The 26,207-nt window shown below is 46.4% G+C and overlaps 1 protein-coding gene across 2 annotated transcripts in view; it reads left to right on the top strand.

Annotated features, from left to right (window-relative positions):
* The window catches only part of NTN1 (netrin 1), a 464,858-nt gene that overhangs the window by 204,417 nt on the left and 234,234 nt on the right, over nucleotides 1-26,207 (top strand). For both annotated transcript variants that reach the window (XM_086930628.1, XM_086930627.1), the window contains exon 3: nucleotides 24,079-24,267. In XM_086930628.1, the coding sequence (XP_086786754.1) occupies nucleotides 24,079-24,267 (189 nt within the window). The remainder of the gene's footprint in view (nucleotides 1-24,078; nucleotides 24,268-26,207) is intronic.

Here is a 26,207-nt window from a genome sequence, read left to right as displayed (position 1 = left end):
AAGATATGTATTTGGTGCTCTTAATGAACTAGTTTGCAAATAGGTGCTTTGATTAAGTCCCAGTACACACAAATCTACCTTGAGCACCGCTCTTGCCCCTGGGATCCTACTCAACGTCTAGTTTTACCTTAGGCAAGTATAGCCCCTAGACAGGGTAAAGCTGGAGACATTCGGCCCTGAAGAGCAATAGTCTATTGCTACATTAAAAAGAGTGGTGCATTGAGAGGGCCATGAAAAACAGCGTTGTCCCAGCCTAAGCCCAGAGGATGGTCTTTTCACTCTTGGCATCTTCCTTCAAAGGGATCGGGGATCCAGTCAAAGAACAGCAACTCGCTCCACACAGGTCACCATCAAGTGTCAGACCCCAAGAACTGTTGATTATCACCAATCTGGCTGGGTCTGACTCAGCCTCAGCCAGATGCATCTTCAAATAAAAAAAAGACAACTCTCCGCCAACCCACCCCAGGAGGCCAAACGGGCTTCCAAAGCTCCAAACACAACTGCTTCGGAACAGGCAGGAAAAGAACAAAAAAAATGTTATATTAACGCTTTAAAACTCTCGCTCAGAGTCTACATACACCAACAACAACAAATATAATGTGTTATTTAGGCAAAGGTCTCAATTGTTACTTAAGTTTCGAAGCGCAAAGAATGTGAGAAGTTCGTTCCTTTCCAAGCTCCTAAGTGCCGGTATAATGACACAATGTTTGCAAACATCCAGAGGCCGTCGCCAGTGTGTGACCAACAGGAAACGTATGTCCTCTGGCAACGCCTCTTGTGAAGAAATTCCCAGAAAGATGCGGCAAATTGAAGTAATCCACTGCAGTAAAGCACAATCCTGGTAGAAAGGCAAGGGAAACGAAATAATGCCATACTGCAAGGATCGCACGCTGAACATTTGTAGGGATGGAATGACCGCCATTTCTTTGGTGAGAGCTGCCCGCGAGTGTCCCGAATGTCAGGGTTCCCCAGTTCCTGCAGTTTGCACTTTTGTTCAGAAAGTATGTTCCAACAACCTCTGTCCATGGGTTTTCAGCAAAGAACTGAGGTAGCTGTAAACAGAGGTAGTTCTGGTATGCATAATGGGAGGAGTCATGGGCCGAGCATGGAGGACTATATTGGAACCACCAATCAGTATCTAACTGCAAAGATAGTGAGTGAACCCACCACTGTAGATCTTAAAACCCACGAAGACATCATTAAACTAAGGTACACACAGGAATCCTTATTGTTGGTGATCCAGGATTAGGCACAAAGAACAATATTTTATTTGATATTTGAATTGTCCCTTAAAAATAGCTTCAGGGCTGAAGGACGTGGCAAAACAGGCAGTAGAACAAGTACTATCTTTGTAAGTGCTTGACTTCAAATTGCTGTCCATGCCGTTATAAGCAAAAGAGAGGGGAAAGAACCAACCACTCCCTGTACCACCGAAAATCCTAAATTCACCCACACATGACTCATCACAATACAAGGTGTGATAGAAAATATATACTCTCTGTGATCATATCTGTACACCAGGTCACCTTTCTTGGAGGAATTTCATCGAAGAATACAACGCAGGAAAAGCTGCTGTAATGTATAATTACCCCAGAAAATGCAGAGGTTTTGCATCAGGACACAAGTACCAAATTAGTGACAATTCCCATCTGTTTGAATTAACTAAAGCTAGAAAGTGGGTATAGGCCTGGTGTACAGGTCTGTGTTTATCTTGAATATTGGGTGTCATTATTTGGTAAAGGGCTGCAGATTGTTTTGCCTTTTAGGAGGGGTTTGCTTTCTACTTAACACAACATGTATGTGTTATGTGTATCTATCTAGGCAACCAGAGTATTTTGACAGGAAGAGGTATATATGATCATATCTGGGCAGATGGACTTATTAAGCGGGTGGCTTGTTTGCTGGATTCTACCTGAAGAACATGATATGACAATCAAAAATATGATAGTTGCACATTCAGAGGTTTATAATAATCAGTATGTACAAGAGACAGGGTGTCACATGGGAAGAAGTAGTCTGGGGGTCGCTAACCATTATGGCATTTTAGTACGAGATGGGGGCTTTCAATGTAGTCCAGAACGCATTGAGTTAGGAGGTAGCTTGCAGGTTCAGCATGGGGCTAGTTCAAATGGTGGGGGGTTTGAGGTTGAAGAAATGGAACCACGATACGGTGGTGCAAGGTTTGGCAGCTAGTGCATTTTATTGGTCCATGCTACACTGAGTGTGAACATAGCAGATAAAGGTTGAGAAGAGATAATTAAGAAATGACAGCTTTAAATATTAGGATGAACAATTTGAAGAGAACCATCTTTTTGGGCAAGAGGCAGGTTGCCTGGTGGCAAAAGCGAATGGCAGGCTACTTTTGTAGGGAGGTCATGGACGTCAATTCATCAAAATGCTAGTTGTAGCAGAAGTGACATCATATGCCATGTGGCATCACAGGAAGTGACATCACCTCACCTTTAACACTGATGACATCACTGGAAGTGAAGGAATTTGGCATTTTGTCTGATAAAGCCACCGAAGCTAACATTAAGGCAGTGTCTGTAAAAATATTAATATATTTGGAAATACACAGATACCAATATAATTTGTATCCCAACTTCCAGAAACGTGTCCGACCCACATACTTTTGATCAGGACAGTTGAAGGATAACTGTTTGCGCTCTGTCTAGATTTGCAGTGACTTCTACAGAAATGTAGTAATAATAACCACAATTCAGTCTGTTAATGGATGGCACCTAATTAGTGCCAAACTGCAAATAGACTGACACTATTTTACAAAGCTGCAGTAGCTGTCACCTCACACCACGAAGTTATGCATTTCTACACGAAGCCATCTTTATCTTCAGCAGTATTACGGCTAGAAAACGAAGTGTGAAACCTGGAAGGAGGATTCAGCCAAATAAAGCTCTCTCTCGTGTGTCTTTTCTATAGCAGTTTTCAAGTACATTATTTTGTGAATTGTGGGAACAAATTTTATTTATCATTTCAGAATTAGCCAGTAAAACTTGCTTATACTTTTACAAACTGCTAACTAAAGTGTTTAATCTGTTTCCCTGTTGTATATTTTTCTTATATGAAGAAACGCTGCAACAGTGTGTTTCAGATAACTGCAGAAAAAGACCCTCATTTACATTTTGGCATAAGAGTAGAAAGAAAAGTGCCACTGGTGCAAATAGCAATAAATATTCATACTTTGTGCAACTCCTTAAGGTTTATCATTGAAGACAGTATACTTTCATTTGGTTTGGTTTGAACACGCTGATAGGAATTCGATTCCTGTCTGATTTGAGCCTTGGTTGCTACCGGACGGGGTGGTGGTAGTGGTGAGGGTGTGTTTGGGGGGGGACGTTATTTAAAAAAAAAGGGACTTACCTGAAAGGGACGGCACCGCCTTTCCTCTGTCCTCGTCCTCTTCATTCTGTCTGGGTGGGCAGCAGGAAGCACCTGGGCAAACAGGCTTCGCTAAGCCAATCACAATGCTGCAATGCAGCGTTGTGATTGGTCTGAGCGCCATGGTTCGGCGCTCTGAAGGGAACAGGGAGCCTGTGCATGTTCCTCACCAGGATGTGTAATGCTGCTGCTGCCTGGTGGGAGCATGCAAAGTGCGGCTGAACTGTTTGGTCGGCCCAGGAGGGCCTGCCAAACAGTTCCATGCGCACTTAGGGAGTGCACAGCACTCCTCCCCTGCTCTGGCCAGCCCCGTCCCACCACTGCCTGCAATAGGAAAAAAAGAATGATAAGGATAAGTTACTTACCTGTCATCCTAGTTCTCTTCCAGGGGTATACTCATCAAAGTCATAAGCACTGAATACTCGCCTCCCATGATCGGGAACCCGGAACATATAACATAATACATATATATGTATATCTAGTGTGAGAAGTTGGCCTGGTATATGATGTTCACTATTCTAGTGAGCACCTTGCACCAGTCCAAACCACCCTTATGGTGATGGTTGTAAAGTCAACCTTATAGACCAGCTATCCTAGTGGTAGCATGGACAAAGCAGTCTTAGGCTAAACTCAAGAGGGCATGTGAAGCCAGCTGTTTTACCATATGTAACCCCTTTAATACCAAATGAAAGGACACAACACATGATATATATAAAATATATATGTATTTATTTCTAAACAACCCCTCTGAACTCTTTATGAGGTCAGAGGCACAAGCACATAACAAGATACTTAATTATCATACAATAAGATGCACAAAATTCAGTAGGGCGCTAGGGGCACCCTAAACTATATACTAAAATAGTGGTATAAGAACCACGTCACAAACAAAGGATAGGTCTAGGGCCTAGGGAATCACTGGGGCTACACTGTACTACCAAAGGATAGGAAGTAGGAGGCCCACGGGAGGCGTGTGCAGAGTCTTTACTCACACACAAGTTACCATAGAGTTAGAATGGGAACGAAATAATTAGAAACTAGTTCTTTTAGGGCACTTCGGACTGGACTCGATGAAAGCTACTTGAAACTTAGACACTAGGATAGTCAATACCCACAGGAGCACCGGAGTACTCGCTTTACCTCACCCACAGGAAGCGGGTGCATAGGTGTCAAAGCTTGTCGGGTTTCGTCGCTGAATCCTATGGAGCCTTGAAGAAAGATGCTGCAGGCGACGAGGAGAGAAGTGTCCGTTTGGATCCAAGGGCGGATCAAGGATGAAGAGTACCTGAAAGCAGAGGGGAAAGAGTCCGGGTCACTAGCCAGTGACCAGGAAGGAACCTGGAAGGAACCAGGCGATGTTCCGAAGCAATCAGGTGATGTCGTGAAGCTGGTCTCTGCAGCCACGTGAACCAGGAGGCGTCAACTAAAACCAGGAGTCAGGCACGGACTGTCCGACAAAGGCTCTCGCTGTCGGCAGTGTCGGCTTCCGGATTGGAGTCAACAAGCCTTGGCAAAGGCAACCCACGCAGGATTCGAAGATGGCTTCTCAATCAGACCAGCAAGGTCTGATGAGCTTCTTCTTTTCAGGGAATCAAGGGCCAGTCTGGAGCAACCAGACCAGCGGTGTAGATTCAAAGTTTCGTCGTCAAGATGGCCACTATCCAAGGGGCAAGTGACCGGACAGACGCTTCGAGCAGGAAAATGCAGAAGGGCCCCACGCAGAACTCGTGGAGTGTGGAGGGCTGACCTTCGGTGCAGTTGGTGCTCGGGCTGGGGCTTCTCAATCCCCAATACACAACTTCAAGGGTGCCTTGGAAGTTGCACGGAAAGCAATTCGGTGACTTTCCAAGATAGCTGGTCCCACTTCTCGCGTCGCCTCCACGGGTCTCAGCTTTACTGGGGCTGTGGATCGGGCTGAAGGAAGTCTGGAACTCCGGATCTTGTCAGGCGCTGTGCTCGGGCTCCAGCGGGAGCGTCGACAAAGCAAGCCGTTGATCGCTGGATGGTGCCCTGCTTGTGCAGGGTGGTCACTCCTTGACCACAAGGAACATTCTTCAGTCTTCTATCTTCAGGTAGAATGTTGAAGGTCCAGAGTTTCGTTTCAAGTTTCAGTCAGGATAAATCTAAAGTCTTGGGACTCAGCTCCTACCTATATACCAAATCTAGGGGCTGGATTACCGGCTAGGTCCCTCCTATGGATGGGACCAGGGAAGGGGGTGGTTACACCCCTTTCCATTCGTCCAGTTTAGCACCAGAGCTGGGGCTGGAGTACCCCAGCACCGGTTTGAACTGGACTATGCATGGGACACCTTGTGTGCCCCAGGCAGTGTCTCATTTCTTTCATCCCTCCCTGCCCCAATACACTATAGCCTGTCTGGGGTGGTGCTAGCACCTCCCAAGATAGGAAACCTATTGTCCAAGCCTCCCTCGCTGGAAGGACTCCCAGCAGCAGGAGGTCAGACTTGTGTCTGTGGCAGCAGCATCCATTTTGTGATGCTGAGGCTCTGGTTAACTTTAACCGGATTAGTAGGAACAACATGTCTTCTCCCTCTAGAAGGTTGGAATGCTACCCCCATCGCCAGAACTGGCGAGGGAGTAGTATTCCAAGCGTATGACACCTTACACGACATGTTTTGATAAAGCCAAACCAGAGTTAGCATTTAACCGCAAGGTTCATAATGCACTTAAGAGTATATGGTATGGCTATATCCTAGAACAGCTATAAGGAAATGGTTCCGAAAGCTGCAGACAGGCTCAGCTCATGCTAGAGCACCATCTCACATAAAACCAAGCACTCTGCCTCCAGGATTGTTAAGGCCTGCCATAGGAGTCACTTATAGGTGTATATGTGTCTAGATATAAGGTTAGATATAGGAATACTATATCTAAGCAAGGGGTGATTACACGACTTTGCCCCAGCTGAGTGATCAGCCAGTTGTGTCAATGTGAGTGGCCAGCCAGGGGTGGCATAATACATGCTGCAGCCCCTGGTAGGCCTTGGATGCACCTATGCCCTGGGTACCTATAGTACACTGTACAGGGGCTCATAAGGTGACCCAATTCCCAATTGGAGATGTACCTAAAGTACATGGAGTCCATTTTACAGAGAGAGCAGATAGCCTGGGGCCCTGATTAGCAGGATCCCAGGCCAACTAAGTCGAAAACCAGCTAAATACTAGGCAAACAATCTGGGGTAACCATCTTCAGGTATCCACCTTCCTACATCTAGTAGAAACGGAGTACATAGTACGAGAAAACTATAAACATATACATGTATAAACCAATAATATGCAGCTCGGTACGGTATAAGAAACCTGCAGGAACCTGCACACAAGATACAAGAATAAACAGTAAACTGTTCCTGCTCGTCCGGTGAGGTGGGAGGGTGCTTATGACTTTGATGAGTATACCCCTGGAAGATAACTAGGATTACAGGTAAGTAACTTATCCTAATCTTCCAGGGGAACTCATAAATAGTCATAAACAAGCTCATACCCACTTCCAAGTGAAAACTATCTCGACATATACAGTTTAAACAGTATTAGCAAACAAGTTTCTCAATGAGGCTTGCCCACCCTGAGCATCTGCCTGCGTGTCCGTATCAAGACAGTAATGGCAAGTAAAAGTATGTAGCTTCTTTACAAATGTCTGCCATGGGGACATTCCTTAGGAGAGCAGTGGAAGAAGCTTTTCCCCTATTGGAATGTGTCCTTGGTCTCCCTGGAAGAGATCTGTTGGCCAACTGGTGTGACAGGAGAATACACAAAACAATCCATCTAGAAATGGATCTTTTGGAAGCTGCAGAACCTGTATTAACAGGACCATAGTTAACAAACAAACGGTCTAATTTCCTCAGTGTCTTTGTTCTGTCCAAATAAAACTTAAGAACCCTCTTGAGATCTAGGGAATGTAAAGATCTTTCTGGAGGATTCGCAGGATTTGGAAAGAAAGTAGGTAAAGTTATAGTCTGGTTAATGTGAAAATCCGAAATTACTTCAGGCAAAAAACTAGGATGTGTTCTGAGAACCACCCTGTTAGCATGGAACACAGTAAAAGGTTCCTTACAACAAAGAGCCTGGATCTCGCTCACCCTGCGAGCGGAAGTGATGGCCACTAGCAACGCGACTTTCCATGTTAAATGTAAGGAAGTTTTATGAATCGGCTCGAAAGGAGCCCCCATCAACTTTGTCAACACAATGTTAAGCTCCAATGGAGGAGAGGGAGATCTAACTTGTGGGTACACCCTTCTCAAGCCTTCCAGAAAATCCTTCACCACTGGAATTCTAAAGAAAAGTCTGGTTGGGAGACTTTCTATAGGCCGTGATTGCTGCAATGTGAACTTTAATAGAGCAAACTGAAGCCCAGACTTGGCCAAATGCAGCAAATAAGGTAAAATCACCTGTTCCTGACCACGCATGGGATTGTATCCAATGTTCACACACCAGAGGAAGAATCGTTTCCACTTGAAGGCATATGACTTCCTTGTGGAAGGACGTTTCGCTTCTTTAAGAATATCCATACAGTCTGAATTCAAGTGCAGGTGACCATATTGTATGACTTCAGGAGCCATGCTGTCAACCGGAGGGAGGACAGATTGGGGTGAAACACTCTCCCTGCCTGCTTGGATAGGAGATCTGGGCGACATGGCAACCTCTTGTGTGGCACTTCCGATAGTTGAAGGAGGTCCGGAAACCCCCATTGGCGAGGCCACTCCAGGGCTATCAGGATCATCCTGGAGTTGGCCCTGTACAATTTGTTGATTACTACTGGTATCAATGGGATCGGTGGAAAAGCGTACAGTAAGTTCTGATACCATTCGATCAAAAGGGCATTCCCTTTAGATCCTTTCTGGGGAAATCTGGATGCGAAGACGGGGCATTTTACGTTTTCGCGTCTGCAAACAGGTCCATGTCTGGAGTTCCCCATGTTTGAAAGATACTGCGTGTGACCTCGTCGTTGAGAGCCCAATTGTGTGCTTCGACGAAGTCTCTGCTGAGGAAATCCGCCTGAGAATTGAGGGAGCCCGGCAGATGAACAGCCACTATTGACAAGTCTCTTGCCAGAATCCAGTTCCATATGGCTTGAGCCTCTATGGAGAGTGTTCTGGATCGGGTACCTCCCTGTTTGTTCAAATAATACATCTTCGTTGTATTGTCCGTTTGTACTAGAATTGAACGAGAGTTGAACGACGGAAAGAGGGACTTGAGAGCTAGATGTACAGCCCTTAACTCTAGCAGATTGATGTGGTTACCCCTTTCGGAGTTGGCCCAAAGACCTTGTACTTGCAGAGGGCCCATTTGAGGACCCCAGGCCTGGAGAGAAGCGTCCGTGACTAGAGTCTGAGTTGGAGGGTCCTGGTGGAACGGGACTCCCTTCATCAGGTGCGATCTCTTCCTCCACCACCGCATGGAATCTTTGGCTGTCTGATGGAGAATTATCTGATCCTCCCAGCACCCTGATATTTGCATCCATTGGTCCTCCAAACATTGCTGTAGTGGACGCATGTGTAATTGTGCATTTGGTACTATAAAGATGCACGATGCCATTGACCCCAGTAGAGATGACACCTGACAAACCGTCGGGAATTGCGTGTGAAGAAGGGTCAGGCATTTTCCTCGAATTGATAACCACCTCTCCTCCGAAGAGCACACATTTACTTTTTCTGTGTCCAGGCAGGAACCCAGATAGTGGATCTTTTGCGTCAGATTTAGTATGGAGTTTTTGGAATTGATGTGAAGTCCCAATTTGCGTAGCAGTTGAAGGCAGCTCAAGAGATGGCCTTGCAACAAAGCTGGAGGCAAGCTTTTCAGGAGCCAGTCGTCCAAGTAAGGGTAAATGAATATCTTCTGCTTGCGCAGGAAGGCAGCCACCACAGCCATACACTTGGAGAATGTTTGAGGAGCTGACTTTAGCCCGAAAGGAAGAACTGTATACTGATAATGCTGGATGGACACTCGAAACCGTAGAAATTTGCAATGTGTCTTTGATATCGGTATGTGGAAGTATGTGTTCTGCAGATCAATGGAACACATCCAATCCCCCTGGTGAAGCTGAGGAAAAATTTGAGCGAGTGCTAACATCCGTAATTTCTCTCTGCAAATGAATCTGTTAAACAGCCTCAGATCCAGTATTGGTCTGTATTCTGTGGTGGGACCTCTTTTTTGTACAAGGAAGAAGCGAGAGCAGAGCCCTTAATTTTTCTGCAGAGCTGGAACTTTCTCTATAGGTCTTTTGCTTAATAAGGTGTTCACCTCCTTTTGCAACGATCTTAGGTTGCAGTGAGAGATGCCTTTCGGAGGTATAGATGGAGGCGGGGACGTGAATTTTAGAAGATATCCGTTTTGTACAATGTCGATGACCCGTCTGTCTTTTGTTAGACGCTTCCACTCCTCCAGATGTAATGAAACACTTCCTCCTACTGGAGTGGACAACAGCTTTGGAGGAAGACCCATCTCATGGTTTCTGTGGCTGTTTTGGCGCTATAGACTGTTGTCTGTTACCGCCTCTGCCCCGTCCAGGCCGGCGTTGCTGAAACTGGGACCTTTGTTGTGTGTGGCCCTGGTTCTTTGACGACCAATTAGAAGTTTGCCCTCGCTGCTGAAATGACCGCTTGTCATAGGGACGAAAGCAACAACAAAACTTTCTTCTTTTCAAGGCCTATGGCCTTAAGAGTTTTTAACTCAGTCTTCATTTTATCCATTTCGTCATCTGCATGGGACCTAAACAACAACGATCTATTAAAGGGCACATTAACAATCTTCCTCTGAGCGTCAGGTTTTAGGCCTGTGAGGCGAAGCCACGCTGATCTTCGAGAACAGATGCCGTGAGCATATCCATGAGCTGCTAAATCAGTGGAATCAGCTGCTATACTGATAATCTGATTAGCCACCAGGCCTCCTTCTTGCACAATCTCAAAGAAGTCTTTCTGATCTTCCTTGGGTAATTTCTCTGCAAATCTTGTCAAGGAATCCCATAACGATTGGTCGTATCGACCCAGTAGAGCGGCTGCACTAGCCACTCTCATCACAGACCCTGCCGTATTACACATCCTCCGTCCCAAGGAGTCCATGTTCTTGCTATCCTTCTCTGGAGGAGCAGTTGAGATAGATGTAGCAGAATGTGCTTTCCTGGCAGCAGTGACTATAAGCGAATCTGGTGGAGGGTCAGTACGTAGAAACAAGGGATCCTGGTCCGGAGCCTTATATTTCTTTGAACTCCTTGAGGACCCCGAGCCCACTGTGGCAGGTGTCAAGAAAGTCTTCATTGCAGGCTCCAGTAACCCTGACACCAAAGGCAGTAGAGGTTTCGCCAAAAAATTATGGTGCAAAGTCTCGAAAATAACAGATGAGGTAACTTGAGGTACAGACATGGTTATGTTGAACTTGCTGACACCTCTACATAACATCTCACTGAATGTCCCAAGATCATCAACCGGGGAGACCCTGGAAGGTGGAGTCGATAAAATAGTAGGAGAATAGTCTATGTATGACGACCTTATTGACGTGGTCGATGCAGGAGACCTCTGCCTTCTCCTTGGAGTATGAGGTCGGCGTGATCTGGAGCGCTCTCTTGAGTGTGAACGCCATCTTAATGGTGATCTGGAACGCCTCGGGGACTTATTAGCAGGAGGTCTTGAGCACTCCATGTTAAGAGGCCTCTCTCATTAGGTCTGGGTTGCATCTTCCAGTGTCTAATTTCCTCCATCCATCTAAGAGTATAGTAATAGTAGGTGATGTGTGCACCGGAGAGATGTAAAGATCTTTCTGGAGGATTCGCAGGATTTGGAAAGAAAGTAGGTAAAGTTATAGTCTGGTTAATGTGAAAATCCGAAATTACTTCAGGCAAAAAACTAGGATGTGTTCTGAGAACCACCCTGTTAGCATGGAACACAGTAAAAGGTTCCTTACAACAAAGAGCCTGGATCTCGCTCACCCTGCGAGCGGAAGTGATGGCCACTAGCAACGCGACTTTCCATGTTAAATGTAAGGAAGTTTTATGAATCGGCTCGAAAGGAGCCCCCATCAACTTTGTCAACACAATGTTAAGCTCCAATGGAGGAGAGGGAGATCTAACTTGTGGGTACACCCTTCTCAAGCCTTCCAGAAAATCCTTCACCACTGGAATTCTAAAGAAAAGTCTGGTTGGGAGACTTTCTATAGGCCGTGATTGCTGCAATGTGAACTTTAATAGAGCAAACTGAAGCCCAGACTTGGCCAAATGCAGCAAATAAGGTAAAATCACCTGTTCCTGACCACGCATGGGATTGTATCCAATGTTCACACACCAGAGGAAGAATCGTTTCCACTTGAAGGCATATGACTTCCTTGTGGAAAGACGTTTCGCTTCTTTAAGAATATCCATACAGTCTGAATTCAAGTGCAGGTGACCATATTGTATGACTTCAGGAGCCATGCTGTCAACCGGAGGGAGGACAGATTGGGGTGAAACACTCTCCCTGCCTGCTTGGATAGGAGATCTGGGCGACATGGCAACCTCTTGTGTGGCACTTCCGATAGTTGAAGGAGGTCCGGAAACCCCCATTGGCGAGGCCACTCCAGGGCTATCAGGATCATCCTGGAGTTGGCCCTGTACAATTTGTTGATTACTACTGGTATCAATGGGATCGGTGGAAAAGCGTACAGTAAGTTCTGATACCATTCGATCAAAAGGGCATTCCCTTTAGATCCTTTCTGGGGAAATCTGGATGCGAAGACGGGGCATTTTACGTTTTCGCGTCTGCAAACAGGTCCATGTCTGGAGTTCCCCATGTTTGAAAGATACTGCGTGTGACCTCGTCGTTGAGAGCCCAATTGTGTGCTTCGACGAAGTCTCTGCTGAGGAAATCCGCCTGAGAATTGAGGGAGCCCGGCAGATGAACAGCCACTATTGACAAGTCTCTTGCCAGAATCCAGTTCCATATGGCTTGAGCCTCTATGGAGAGTGTTCTGGATCGGGTACCTCCCTGTTTGTTCAAATAATACATCTTCGTTGTATTGTCCGTTTGTACTAGAATTGAACGAGAGTTGAACGACGGAAAGAGGGACTTGAGAGCTAGATGTACAGCCCTTAACTCTAGCAGATTGATGTGGTTACCCCTTTCGGAGTCGGCCCAAAGACCTTGTACTTGCAGAGGGCCCATTTGAGGACCCCAGGCCTGGAGAGAAGCGTCCGTGACTAGAGTCTGAGTTGGAGGGTCCTGGTGGAACGGGACTCCCTTCATCAGGTGCGATCTCTTCCTCCACCACCGCATGGAATCTTTGGCTGTCTGATGGAGAATTATCTGATCCTCCCAGCACCCTGATATTTGCATCCATTGGTCCTCCAAACATTGCTGTAGTGGACGCATGTGTAATTGTGCATTTGGTACTATAAAGATGCACGATGCCATTGACCCCAGTAGAGATGACACCTGACAAACCGTCGGGAATTGCGTGTGAAGAAGGGTCAGGCATTTTCCTCGAATTGATAACCACCTCTCCTCCGAAGAGCACACATTTACTTTTTCTGTGTCCAGGCAGGAACCCAGATAGTGGATCTTTTGCGTCAGATTTAGTATGGAGTTTTTGGAATTGATATGAAGTCCCAATTTGCGTAGCAGTTGAAGGCAGCTCAAGAGATGGCCTTGCAACAAAGCTGGAGGCGAGCTTTTCAGGAGCCAGTCGTCCAAGTAAGGGTAAATGAATATCTTCTGCTTGCGCAGGAAGGCAGCCACCACAGCCATACACTTGGAGAATGTTTGAGGAGCTGACTTTAGCCCGAAAGGAAGAACTGTATACTGATAATGCTGGATGGACACTCGAAACCGTAGAAATTTGCAATGTGTCTTTGATATCGGTATGTGGAAGTATGTGTTCTGCAGATCAATGGAACACATCCAATCCCCCTGGTGAAGCTGAGGAAAAATTTGAGCGAGTGCTAACATCCGTAATTTCTCTCTGCAAATGAATCTGTTAAACAGCCTCAGATCCAGTATTGGTCTGTATTCTGTGGTGGGACCTCTTTTTTGTACAAGGAAGAAGCGAGAGCAGAGCCCTTAATTTTTCTGCAGAGCTGGAACTTTCTCTATAGGTCTTTTGCTTAATAAGGTGTTCACCTCCTTTTGCAACGATCTTAGGTTGCAGTGAGAGATGCCTTTCGGAGGTATAGATGGAGGCGGGGACGTGAATTTTAGAAGATATCCGTTTTGTACAATGTCGATGACCCGTCTGTCTTTTGTTAGACGCTTCCACTCCTCCAGATGTAATGAAACACTTCCTCCTACTGGAGTGGACAACAGCTTTGGAGGAAGACCCATCTCATGGTTTCTGTGGCTGTTTTGGCGCTATAGACTGTTGTCTGTTACCGCCTCTGCCCCGTCCAGGCCGGCGTTGCTGAAACTGGGACCTTTGTTGTGTGTGGCCCTGGTTCTTTGACGACCAATTAGAAGTTTGCCCTCGCTGCTGAAATGACCGCTTGTCATAGGGACGAAAGCAACAACAAAACTTTCTTCTTTTCAAGGCCTATGGCCTTAAGAGTTTTTAACTCAGTCTTCATTTTATCCATTTCGTCATCTGCATGGGACCTAAACAACAACGATCTATTAAAGGGCACATTAACAATCTTCCTCTGAGCGTCAGGTTTTAGGCCTGTGAGGCGAAGCCACGCTGATCTTCGAGAACAGATGCCGTGAGCATATCCATGAGCTGCTAAATCAGTGGAATCAGCTGCTATACTGATAATCTGATTAGCCACCAGGCCTCCTTCTTGCACAATCTCAAAGAAGTCTTTCTGATCTTCCTTGGGTAATTTCTCTGCAAATCTTGTCAAGGAATCCCATAACGATTGGTCGTATCGACCCAGTAGAGCGGCTGCACTAGCCACTCTCATCACAGACCCTGCCGTATTACACATCCTCCGTCCCAAGGAGTCCATGTTCTTGCTATCCTTCTCTGGAGGAGCAGTTGAGATAGATGTAGCAGAATGTGCTTTCCTGGCAGCAGGGACTATAAGCGAATCTGGTGGAGGGTCAGTACGTAGAAACAAGGGATCCTGGTCCGGAGCCTTATATTTCTTTGAACTCCTTGAGGACCCCGAGCCCACTGTGGCAGGTGTCAAGAAAGTCTTCATTGCAGGCTCCAGTAACCCTGACACCAAAGGCAGTAGAGGTTTCGCCAAAAAATTATGGTGCAAAGTCTCGAAAATAACAGATGAGGTAACTTGAGGTACAGACATGGTTATGTTGAACTTGCTGACACCTCTACATAACATCTCACTGAATGTCCCAAGATCATCAACCGGGGAGACCCTGGAAGGTGGAGTCGATAAAATAGTAGGAGAATAGTCTATGTATGACGACCTTATTGACGTGGTCGATGCAGGAGACCTCTGCCTTCTCCTTGGAGTATGAGGTCGGCGTGATCTGGAGCGCTCTCTTGAGTGTGAACGCCATCTTAATGGTGATCTGGAACGCCTCGGGGACTTATTAGCAGGAGGTCTTGAGCACTCCATGTTAAGAGGCCTCTCTCATTAGGTCTGGGTTGCATCTTCCAGTGTCTAATTTCCTCCATCCATCTAAGAGTATAGTAATAGTAGGTGATGTGTGCACCGGAGAGATGTAAAGATCTTTCTGGAGGATTCGCAGGATTTGGAAAGAAAGTAGGTAAAGTTATAGTCTGGTTAATGTGAAAATCCGAAATTACTTCAGGCAAAAAACTAGGATGTGTTCTGAGAACCACCCTGTTAGCATGGAACACAGTAAAAGGTTCCTTACAACAAAGAGCCTGGATCTCGCTCACCCTGCGAGCGGAAGTGATGGCCACTAGCAACGCGACTTTCCATGTTAAATGTAAGGAAGTTTTATGAATCGGCTCGAAAGGAGCCCCCATCAACTTTGTCAACACAATGTTAAGCTCCAATGGAGGAGAGGGAGATCTAACTTGTGGGTACACCCTTCTCAAGCCTTCCAGAAAATCCTTCACCACTGGAATTCTAAAGAAAAGTCTGGTTGGGAGACTTTCTATAGGCCGTGATTGCTGCAATGTGAACTTTAATAGAGCAAACTGAAGCCCAGACTTGGCCAAATGCAGCAAATAAGGTAAAATCACCTGATCCTGACCACGCATGGGATTGTATCCAATGTTCACACACCAGAGGAAGAATCGTTTCCACTTGAAGGCATATGACTTCCTTGTGGAAGGACGTTTCGCTTCTTTAAGAATATCCATACAGTCTGAATTCAAGTGCAGGTGACCATATTGTATGACTTCAGGAGCCATGCTGTCAACCGGAGGGAGGACAGATTGGGGTGAAACACTCTCCCTGCCTGCTTGGATAGGAGATCTGGGCGACATGGCAACCTCTTGTGTGGCACTTCCGATAGTTGAAGGAGGTCCGGAAACCCCCATTGGCGAGGCCACTCCAGGGCTATCAGGATCATCCTGGAGTTGGCCCTGTACAATTTGTTGATTACTACTGGTATCAATGGGATCGGTGGAAAAGCGTACAGTAAGTTCTGATACCATTCGATCAAAAGGGCATTCCCTTTAGATCCTTTCTGGGGAAATCTGGATGCGAAGACGGGGCATTTTACGTTTTCGCGTCTGCAAACAGGTCCATGTCTGGAGTTCCCCATGTTTGAAAGATACTGCGTGTGACCTCGTCGTTGAGAGCCCAATTGTGTGCTTCGACGAAGTCTCTGCTGAGGAAATCCGCCTGAGAATTGAGGGAGCCCGGCAGATGAACAGCCACTATTGACAAGTCTCTTGCCAGAATCCAGTTCCATATGGCTTGAGCCTCTATGGAGAGTGTTCTGGATCGGGTACCTCCCTGTTTGTTCAAATAATACATCTTCGTTGTATTGTCCGTTTGTACTAGAATTGAACGAGAGTTGAACGACGGAAAGAGGGACTTGAGAGCTAGATGTACAGCCCTTAACTCTAGCAGATTGATGTGGTTACCCCTTTCGGAGTCGGCCCAAAGACCTTGTACTTGCAGAGGGCCCATTTGAGGACCCCAGGCCTGGAGAGAAGCGTCCGTGACTAGAGTCTGAGTTGGAGGGTCCTGGTGGAACGGGACTCCCTTCATCAGGTGCGATCTCTTCCTCCACCACCGCATGGAATCTTTGGCTGTCTGATGGAGAATTATCTGATCCTCCCAGCACCCTGATATTTGCATCCATTGGTCCTCCAAACATTGCTGTAGTGGACGCATGTGTAATTGTGCATTTGGTACTATAAAGATGCACGATGCCATTGACCCCAGTAGAGATGACACCTGACAAACCGTCGGGAATTGCGTGTGAAGAAGGGTCAGGCATTTTCCTCGAATTGATAACCACCTCTCCTCCGAAGAGCACACATTTACTTTTTCTGTGTCCAGGCAGGAACCCAGATAGTGGATCTTTTGCGTCAGATTTAGTATGGAGTTTTTGGAATTGATGTGAAGTCCCAATTTGCGTAGCAGTTGAAGGCAGCTCAAGAGATGGCCTTGCAACAAAGCTGGAGGCGAGCTTTTCAGGAGCCAGTCGTCCAAGTAAGGGTAAATGAATATCTTCTGCTTGCGCAGGAAGGCAGCCACCACAGCCATACACTTGGAGAATGTTTGAGGAGCTGACTTTAGCCCGAAAGGAAGAACTGTATACTGATAATGCTGGATGGACACTCGAAACCGTAGAAATTTGCAATGTGTCTTTGATATCGGTATGTGGAAGTATGTGTTCTGCAGATCAATGGAACACATCCAATCCCCCTGGTGAAGCTGAGGAAAAATTTGAGCGAGTGCTAACATCCGTAATTTCTCTCTGCAAATGAATCTGTTAAACAGCCTCAGATCCAGTATTGGTCTGTATTCTGTGGTCGGACCTCTTTTTTGTACAAGGAAGAAGCGAGAGCAGAGCCCTTAATTTTTCTGCAGAGCTGGAACTTTCTCTATAGGTCTTTTGCTTAATAAGGTGTTCACCTCCTTTTGCAACGATCTTAGGTTGCAGTGAGAGATGCCTTTCGGAGGTATAGATGGAGGCGGGGACGTGAATTTTAGAAGATATCCGTTTTGTACAATGTCGATGACCCGTCTGTCTTTTGTTAGACGCTTCCACTCCTCCAGATGTAATGAAACACTTCCTCCTACTGGAGTGGACAACAGCTTTGGAGGAAGACCCATCTCATGGTTTCTGTGGCTGTTTTGGCGCTATAGACTGTTGTCTGTTACCGCCTCTGCCCCGTCCAGGCCGGCGTTGCTGAAACTGGGACCTTTGTTGTGTGTGGCCCTGGTTCTTTGACGACCAATTAGAAGTTTGCCCTCGCTGCTGAAATGACCGCTTGTCATAGGGACGAAAGCAACAACAAAACTTTCTTCTTTTCAAGGCCTATGGCCTTAAGAGTTTTTAACTCAGTCTTCATTTTATCCATTTCGTCATCTGCATGGGACCTAAACAACAACGATCTATTAAAGGGCACATTAACAATCTTCCTCTGAGCGTCAGGTTTTAGGCCTGTGAGGCGAAGCCACGCTGATCTTCGAGAACAGATGCCGTGAGCATATCCATGAGCTGCTAAATCAGTGGAATCAGCTGCTATACTGATAATCTGATTAGCCACCAGGCCTCCTTCTTGCACAATCTCAAAGAAGTCTTTCTGATCTTCCTTGGGTAATTTCTCTGCAAATCTTGTCAAGGAATCCCATAACGATTGGTCGTATCGACCCAGTAGAGCGGCTGCACTAGCCACTCTCATCACAGACCCTGCCGTATTACACATCCTCCGTCCCAAGGAGTCCATGTTCTTGCTATCCTTCTCTGGAGGAGCAGTTGAGATAGATGTAGCAGAATGTGCTTTCCTGGCAGCAGGGACTATAAGCGAATCTGGTGGAGGGTCAGTACGTAGAAACAAGGGATCCTGGTCCGGAGCCTTATATTTCTTTGAACTCCTTGAGGACCCCGAGCCCACTGTGGCAGGTGTCAAGAAAGTCTTCATTGCAGGCTCCAGTAACCCTGACACCAAAGGCAGTAGAGGTTTCGCCAAAAAATTATGGTGCAAAGTCTCGAAAATAACAGATGAGGTAACTTGAGGTACAGACATGGTTATGTTGAACTTGCTGACACCTCTACATAACATCTCACTGAATGTCCCAAGATCATCAACCGGGGAGACCCTGGAAGGTGGAGTCGATAAAATAGTAGGAGAATAGTCTATGTATGACGACCTTATTGACGTGGTCGATGCAGGAGACCTCTGCCTTCTCCTTGGAGTATGAGGTCGGCGTGATCTGGAGCGCTCTCTTGAGTGTGAACGCCATCTTAATGGTGATCTGGAACGCCTCGGGGACTTATTAGCAGGAGGTCTTGAGCACTCCATGTTAAGAGGCCTCTCTCATTAGGTCTGGGTTGCATCTTCCAGTGTCTAATTTCCTCCATCCATCTAAGAGTATAGTAATAGTAGGTGATGTGTGCACCGGAGAGCCCTCCGGCGTAACTTGGACGATATTTATCCCCAGCGAGGAAGAAGAAGTATCCCTCGACGTCGAACGTTGAGGTCTAGAAGCTGGTCTTTTCACCTCTCCCACAGGGAACCCTTGCCTGTCCCTCGACGTCAAATGCCTCGATGTCAACCCAGAATGAAGGACGAAGCCCTAGAAGTCGGCACCTCGACGTCGACCGCTGCTCACGTGGCATCCTCAACATCGATTCTGACCTTGACAAAGACCTCTGACGGGTCCAAGAGGCTGATCTTGACTGCGTCGACGCTGACCTTGAGACAAGTGACGGAAATCTCGATGTCGACCTTCTGGACTTCGCTGGCCTCTTCGTTGAGTATGATTTCTCATGCTTTGAGCCTGAAGCATGCCTCGACGACAACTTATGCCTCGGTGGCGACCTCGATCTCTTTCGCTTTTCAGGTCTCGACGTCGATCTACTTCTAGCCGGCGACCTGGTCTTCGACGTCGATCTCACTGGCGTTGACGTCGCCGGTCTCGACGTCGACTGACTTTTCGACGGCAATCTTGATCTTGCTGGTCTTGATGTCGCCTTGTTCTTTGACGGCGATCCTGTCTTCGATGTCGACCTTGCTATCTCCACAGTCCTCGACGTCGAATTACTTTTTAGGTCTCGCCTGTCGATGCACATGCGCATCGAGCTTGCGAGACTATGGGGGTTTAACCACTCTTTAACTAACTTGCAAGGAATCGTGGCGATTCCTTGCAGTGCCTGTGACTTTTAAGCTCAATGCGCATGCGCATTGAGCTTAAAAGCGCGTGCACATCAGTTCCCTCAGCCGCACTCCAGTCCCCTGCTGCTTTCACACCCTCTCCCCGCTCCGCCCCCTCCCCTGCCCGCCGTGTCGCATTTCTCCTCCCCCCTCCCCTTATCTGCCTTCCCTCCGTCTGTTCCCTCTCCCCGTTCCGCCCCTCCCCTGCCCGCCGTGTCGCATTTCTCCTCCCCCCTCCCCTTCTCTCTCTTCCCTCCGTCTTGCTTCTCCAGCACACCCGGCCTCACTTCTCCTCCCCCTAATTACACTTCTTTCACTGCCGCCAGGCTGCTGTCACTTAATCTCCCCACTGCCCCACCCCCATTAGTGTCCTAACTACACTTCCAAGTCTCGCTACCTCGCCGCCTCCTCTCTATCCCTCTCTCTCCGTTCTTTTCCCATCTCTCCGTCCTCCCCTCTCCTTTTCTCAATATTCTTGTTTTCATACTTGTTAAACACGGGGTCCGTGCTGTATTTGAGCATGGCGCCGCTTATTTCCATTACACCCTGCCATTGCATGCATGCACACCTTAAAAAGGCTTGCCCGTATTTTCCGCAGAAGACAACAAGGGATCAGTTGCCAGCTTTGCAGGACCGTGCTGTGATGACAATCACCTGCCTTTGTGAGCCGCTGGAAATTCAGAGCATTCTAGTCGGTAAACTTTCTTCTTTTCCAGTCATGCTCATTATTATAGGCTGCCAAGCACTTCCAGCCTGCCATATGCTTCAGAGGGTTGATATTGCCGCACGCATTCATATTTAAAAAACGGACGGCGCTTTATTTTTTATCACAGCAACCACGTTTGGTTGCATGATTCATTCTCTATGTCTGTGTGTTTGATGCATAGCGCTGCCGCTCCAACACACTCCAGTGGGACTAGTACTAGCGCTGCGCTATTAAATAAATACAAAAATAAATTGGTAAGTTACTTTCCAAATCATTAGTGTAATTACGTATACGGTCAGATACAGCTGACATTCTTACAGTGCAGACCCATCTCTTACACAGCGGTTGAACAAACTCCCAAACCTGCCTCCAAATCAGTTTCAGGTAAGCACTCGTGAAGTGATTAAGAGGCGTAGGTGCCACTGCAGAGTCCCTCGGTTTTACTGTCTCGTTGTCCTGTGTGGGGTTGCTGTGCAGAGGGCATATGCGTACAGATGTCCCACTCCCACGACTTCCAATGCCCTCTCCTCTCATGCTGCTTCAGTTGTGCATAGGCTGTGTGTTCTTTAGGTGCACGGTGCTCATGTTCTGTGTGAACCGTCTCTGCATTTGATACATGCTGTTTCGGTTTTGTATGGGCTGTGTTTGTTTTTGGTGCACGCTGCTCTGACTGTGTGCACTGTCCACCACATCCATCATCATCTCCACCATCACCTCCACATCCACCACGACATCCACCGCCACATCCACCACCACCACATCCACCACATCCACCACCACCACACCCACCACCACTTCATCCACCACCACATCCACTACAACCACCACCCCATCCACCGCATCCACCACCGCATCCACCACCGCATCCACTACCACATCCACCACCACATCCACCATCACCACCACATCCACCATCTCAGCCACCATCACATCCACCACCACATCCACCACCACATCCACCACCACATCCACCATGAAATCCACCGCCACATCCACCACCACCACATCCACCACCGCCACATCCACCACCACCACATCCACCACCACCACCACATCCACCACCACTTCCACCGCATCCACCACCACCGCATCCACCACCACCACATCCACCACCACATCCACCACCACATCCACCACCAGGTGCAAATGCAATGTTCTTGGATTTTCGTCACAATAAAATACACTGAACATAATCTTCACAAAATTAAATTACAAACGTTTAAGCTATTGCCATTTATAAATTACAATAAATTTTATTTAAGTATTAATTATTTACAAAATTAAAAGCCATTGTTATTTGCAATATAAATACATCTAAGTCACGTAAAGACAACACACATTGCATTACAAATGCTATAGGTGTCACATTTGCGAAAGTTAAAACTATTGACATTGTAACTGACAAAGCTATTACTTTTGCTAGTTTCAAAACCAACACATAAATAAAAAAGTGTCATTTACAATACCAATTGCTCAAACTTTCCTAATGCGAGACCTATTGCATTTCCAATGCTTGTTTAAGGCGATCTTGTCTTCGACCATGAAGCTTTTTCTTACTTCTAGCTTCCAGAGAAGCAGATCTTCGCCGTTTTCTAGGAGAGGAGGGCCCTCCAGATGGAAAATGCCTCCCTGGGCCCTTTTCCTGATGTTTTCCTCTCTCCATTAAGCCAAGAAGCCTGATCTTCTCTCTCCTTCAAAGTTCTTCTTGAAAGCTGAAGACAGTGGTAGCATGTCTTTGTGTCATGAGAAGAAGGCAAACACACTACACAGACCGAATGAGGATCGGTTTTAGACATCTTCTTCCCACAGGAAGGACAATTGTAAAATAAAGGTGGCATATCTGACTAAAAAAGAATGACCAATTAGTCAGAAAAGATAGAAAAATACCACCAGCAACAAGAAATATCGAAAAAAGTAGGTAGAATACAAATTCTGACTAAAGAAAGTCAAAATCAGTTGAGTTCAAGCTCCAGGTTCCTCTCAGAAAGAGCCGGAAAAAATAACTGACCTAACTGTCACATGTGGTGCATGATAGGAGCAGAGTTCTCCTGGAGGCCTTAAAGGTAAAGTGTTCAGATTCTCTGAGGCCTTAAAGGCGGGGTGCCATTTTCCTTTTCTGTACAGGGATGTTATTTATTTATGCAGCCTTTCTTAGGCTAATGGCCTTTCATTACCTGTTTTCTTTGATGAAAATAAAGTGTTCTTTTGCAGAATGCAATTGCTGTACATGTCCTTCTCTTACAATATATGGTATGGGTTATTTTCATACCAGAGAAATGCATGTAATTTGGGCTTTCTTAGCCTATTAGATATGTTTAGGGCTGCATATTATTGGTTTATACATGTATATGTGTATAGTTTTCTCGTACTATGTACTCCTTTTCTACTAGATACACATACATATGTGTTATGTTATATGTTCCGGGTTCCCGTTCATGGGCGGAGATTATTCAGTGCTTATGACTATTGATGAGTATCCCCTGGAAGAGAACAATACGTTATTATCATTTTATTTTTCCTTGTGAGCAGTGGGGCGATGCTCCTCCACCTTAGGGGAGGAGCCACCACTGCCCTGGCTGCCTGTAATGCTTAAATTGTTTGACAAGCCGGTGCTGCCACTGCGCACCTTTGAAAACAAATGGTGATTTCCCCGTCCGGGAGCTTCCCAGCGACTCAGAGGGGGAGTTGGCTGTTTACTTCCCTTGTTTGTGTGTCACGCTACCCTTGCTCACCCAAAGCCAGGGGTTACAAAGGAAGGGCCTGGGAGGGCAGAGGAGAAGCCAAGGGTCGCAGCTGCGACCCCTGGCAACACCTAAATGAAGTCCATGGGGGAGGTGAAGGTATTTTGTACAAGGTTTTTGCAGCAAACTTAACATTTTCGCAGTAGGTAGAAGAGCCAGCGTGCTGATTCAGTAAGGCTAAGTCACAGCAGTGTGGTGTGACCCCCAGGAATGGAGGCTGCAGAGAGGTCAAGGGGATGTGGATGGATGGGAGGTATTCTGGACACAGGCAGCGGGCAGTTTCTTCTTCAAGCGGTCCTGTGTCCGTTCAAGGACAGCTGATAAGAGACAGTCCATGGCACTGACTTATTCTCTGAGTGAGCTTCTTGATTTCATTTTGAGACCTGAGAACAGCGCTTTGCATGTTCCCGCAGATTTCAAAACACAGTCAGCTTTGATCCGGAAGTACATTCCGTTTTTCAAACAATGCCTCAGCAACATCTCATGCAAAATATTGGTTTATTTTATGTTTAGAGTATTGATAATACTTGCATTCTATATATTTGCAACTGGAACAAATCTTCGCAAAGTGTGATGTGGATACAGGTGTTGAATGGGTTGTGGGAGTAGAGGGACAGGGTGAGGATCTAATATGAATGCAATACCATCTACTGTGTGTTTAAAAGACTGCGCCATTCATCCCTAAACGGGTGCAACGTCTGTCTTTGACTTGAAGCCTTGCAATATCCCGTAGGAGGCTCAATGGGCATTTAATGCCAATTTTGTCACCTCTGGTTTTATTATTATAATTAATAGTATTATTTTAAGTGCTACTAGGAACGGATTTAATAAAAGTAATTCTTGATTGTATTGTTTATTTGATCAATAGTTCAGTAATGATTAGTATTTGTGTATCATTTTTTGTTATAATTATTACTTTTATTATAAGTTGTAGTATTACTAATAAGCCTGAAGTTGATCTCCTCATGGTTGACAGCAATGCAATCTCACATTCAGGCAAGCCTACCTCTACTGCGCATGCTTCCACTAATGTGTCCTGCTTTGCTCCTTACAGCGTGCAACTGTAACCTCCACGCCCGGCGCTGCCGCTTCAACATGGAACTCTTCAAGTTGTCGGGTCGCAAGAGTGGTGGCGTCTGCCTAAACTGCCGGCACAATACGGCGGGCCGGCACTGCCACTACTGCAAGGAGGGCTACTACCGAGACATGACCAAGCCAATCACACACAGGAAGGCGTGCAAAGGTAGGCCACTGAATATTGCACAAGACGATGCTCTCCTTCTGTGGACAGATATTGTAAGATTATGCTGCAGGATATTTTTACATTGTTTGTTACATCACTTATTAGAATAGGTTAAGTTATTTGCCCCTATTGGCCAATGTTCAAATGCACTTTCTTCCACACGCCTCCACCACATTTCTAGAGAAGACATGTCTATAGTGAAACTGGGAATCCGGCGAGAGGTCGATCCTGGGGAACAGTAAGTTACATGTAAGGCAGCTGAAGCTCTGACTTATATGTGAATGAGTTTGTCCCACCAGTCCTTCAGGGGTACTGGCCTACCAACAGTCTTCCCGACCTAGATGGGCCACTCTCTTCAATCAATCAATCATGGGTTTGTTGAGAGCGACTACTCACCCTTAAGGTTCTCAAGGCGCTGGGGTGGACGGGACGGGGGGCAGGGTCCTGTCCATCAAGGAGGAGGTCTATCAAAGAGCCATGTCTTGAGGTCCCTCGTGAAGCTGGGGAGTGATGTCATCTGTCTGAGGTGGAGCGGAAGGGTGTTCCAGGCTCTGGCCGTGAGAAAGGAGAAGGAGCGGCCCCCGATCTGGACTTCCTGGTGCGAGGGACTATGGCGTCGGAGAGCTGGGCTGATCGTAGGGTCCTTTGGGATGCGTGGAATGTGAGTCGGCTATTCAGGTATGCTGGTCCGGTGTTGTGGAGGACTTAGTGTGCGTGGATGAGAATCTTGAAAGTGATTCTTGCCTCGATGGGGAGCAAGTGTAGTCTACGCAGGTGCTGCGTGATGTGGTAGTGTTGTGGCAGGTTGAGGATTAGTCTGGCAGCAGCGTTTTGGATGTTTTCAAGTTTGCGGGTGAGGTTTTTGTTGATTCCGGCTTAGAGTGCGTTGCTGTAGTCAAGTCTGCTGGTGACGAGGGCGTGTATGACAGTCTTTCTGTGTTCGATAAGGATCAATGTGAAGGTCTTGCATAGGAGGCGGAGGGTGTGGAAGCAGGAGGATGCGACGGAGTTGATCTGGCGGTTCATTTTGAGTTCGGAGTCCAGGATGAATCCTAAGTTGCGTGCATGGTCCGTGAGGGTGGGCATTTTTCCGAGGACAGGGGCCATCAGGTGTCGTTCAAGGCGTCGGGGTGTGGGCCCGTGATGAGTACTTCAGTTTTTCAAGTGTTGAGTTGTAACAAAAAAAGAGAGAATCCACCCTTGCAGGCGAGGGAGAAAGGTGTCACCTGCCAAATGATAATCCTGGGACGTAAGCATGTCTCACAAATGATGGCAAAAACCAAGCTAGGTACACATTCAGTGAGAATGCGACAACAATATGGATACAACAAAATATAGGAAACAGAAAAAATAAAATGTATTAGAAGTACAATAAATATAATCAATTTAATTTGTTAAAGGATGTATAAAAAAAATAGAGATACAAAGAACAAATATATTATGTGCTGCAAAACTTTTCAGTAGAACAAAGAGATGTTATAATTCTTTTTAGAGCATTTTAGAGCCAATACCAAGATTATAAACAATGAAAATATTACATCCCCACAAACAGAGGTATCAGTAATAAAAAACAGGCTCCAACCACATACACAAATGCTCTTGTCCATCTAGCTACACACACATTCAAACCTACTCACATAGAACAATGACACCATAAATATGTACAGCCAATATACAAAAAGAGAAAGGAAGAGACCAACAAATAAGTAGTAGAGTGGGCAATATTGCATAAGTATTAACAGGGAATTCTTGCCCAATGATCTCTGTCTTGCACGGTGCCGACGCGCGTTTCGGTACTGGGCTAACTAGTAGCTGTCACCTTCCTCAGGGCACTAAAATTATAGAGCTCTGTTACTCAGCAAAAAAACGTGCGGGAAACAAGGCAAAGCAGCAACAATTTATATATATATAAATATTCAGTTGGTGGCACGGATCCCAAA

This window comes from Lissotriton vulgaris, chromosome 7 (genome assembly GCF_964263255.1).
Source record: "Lissotriton vulgaris chromosome 7, aLisVul1.2, whole genome shotgun sequence".
Taxonomy (NCBI): Eukaryota; Metazoa; Chordata; class Amphibia; order Caudata; family Salamandridae; genus Lissotriton; species Lissotriton vulgaris.
The sequence above is the reverse complement of the archived record's forward strand: the minus strand, read 5'-3'. Positions and strand labels throughout refer to the sequence as shown.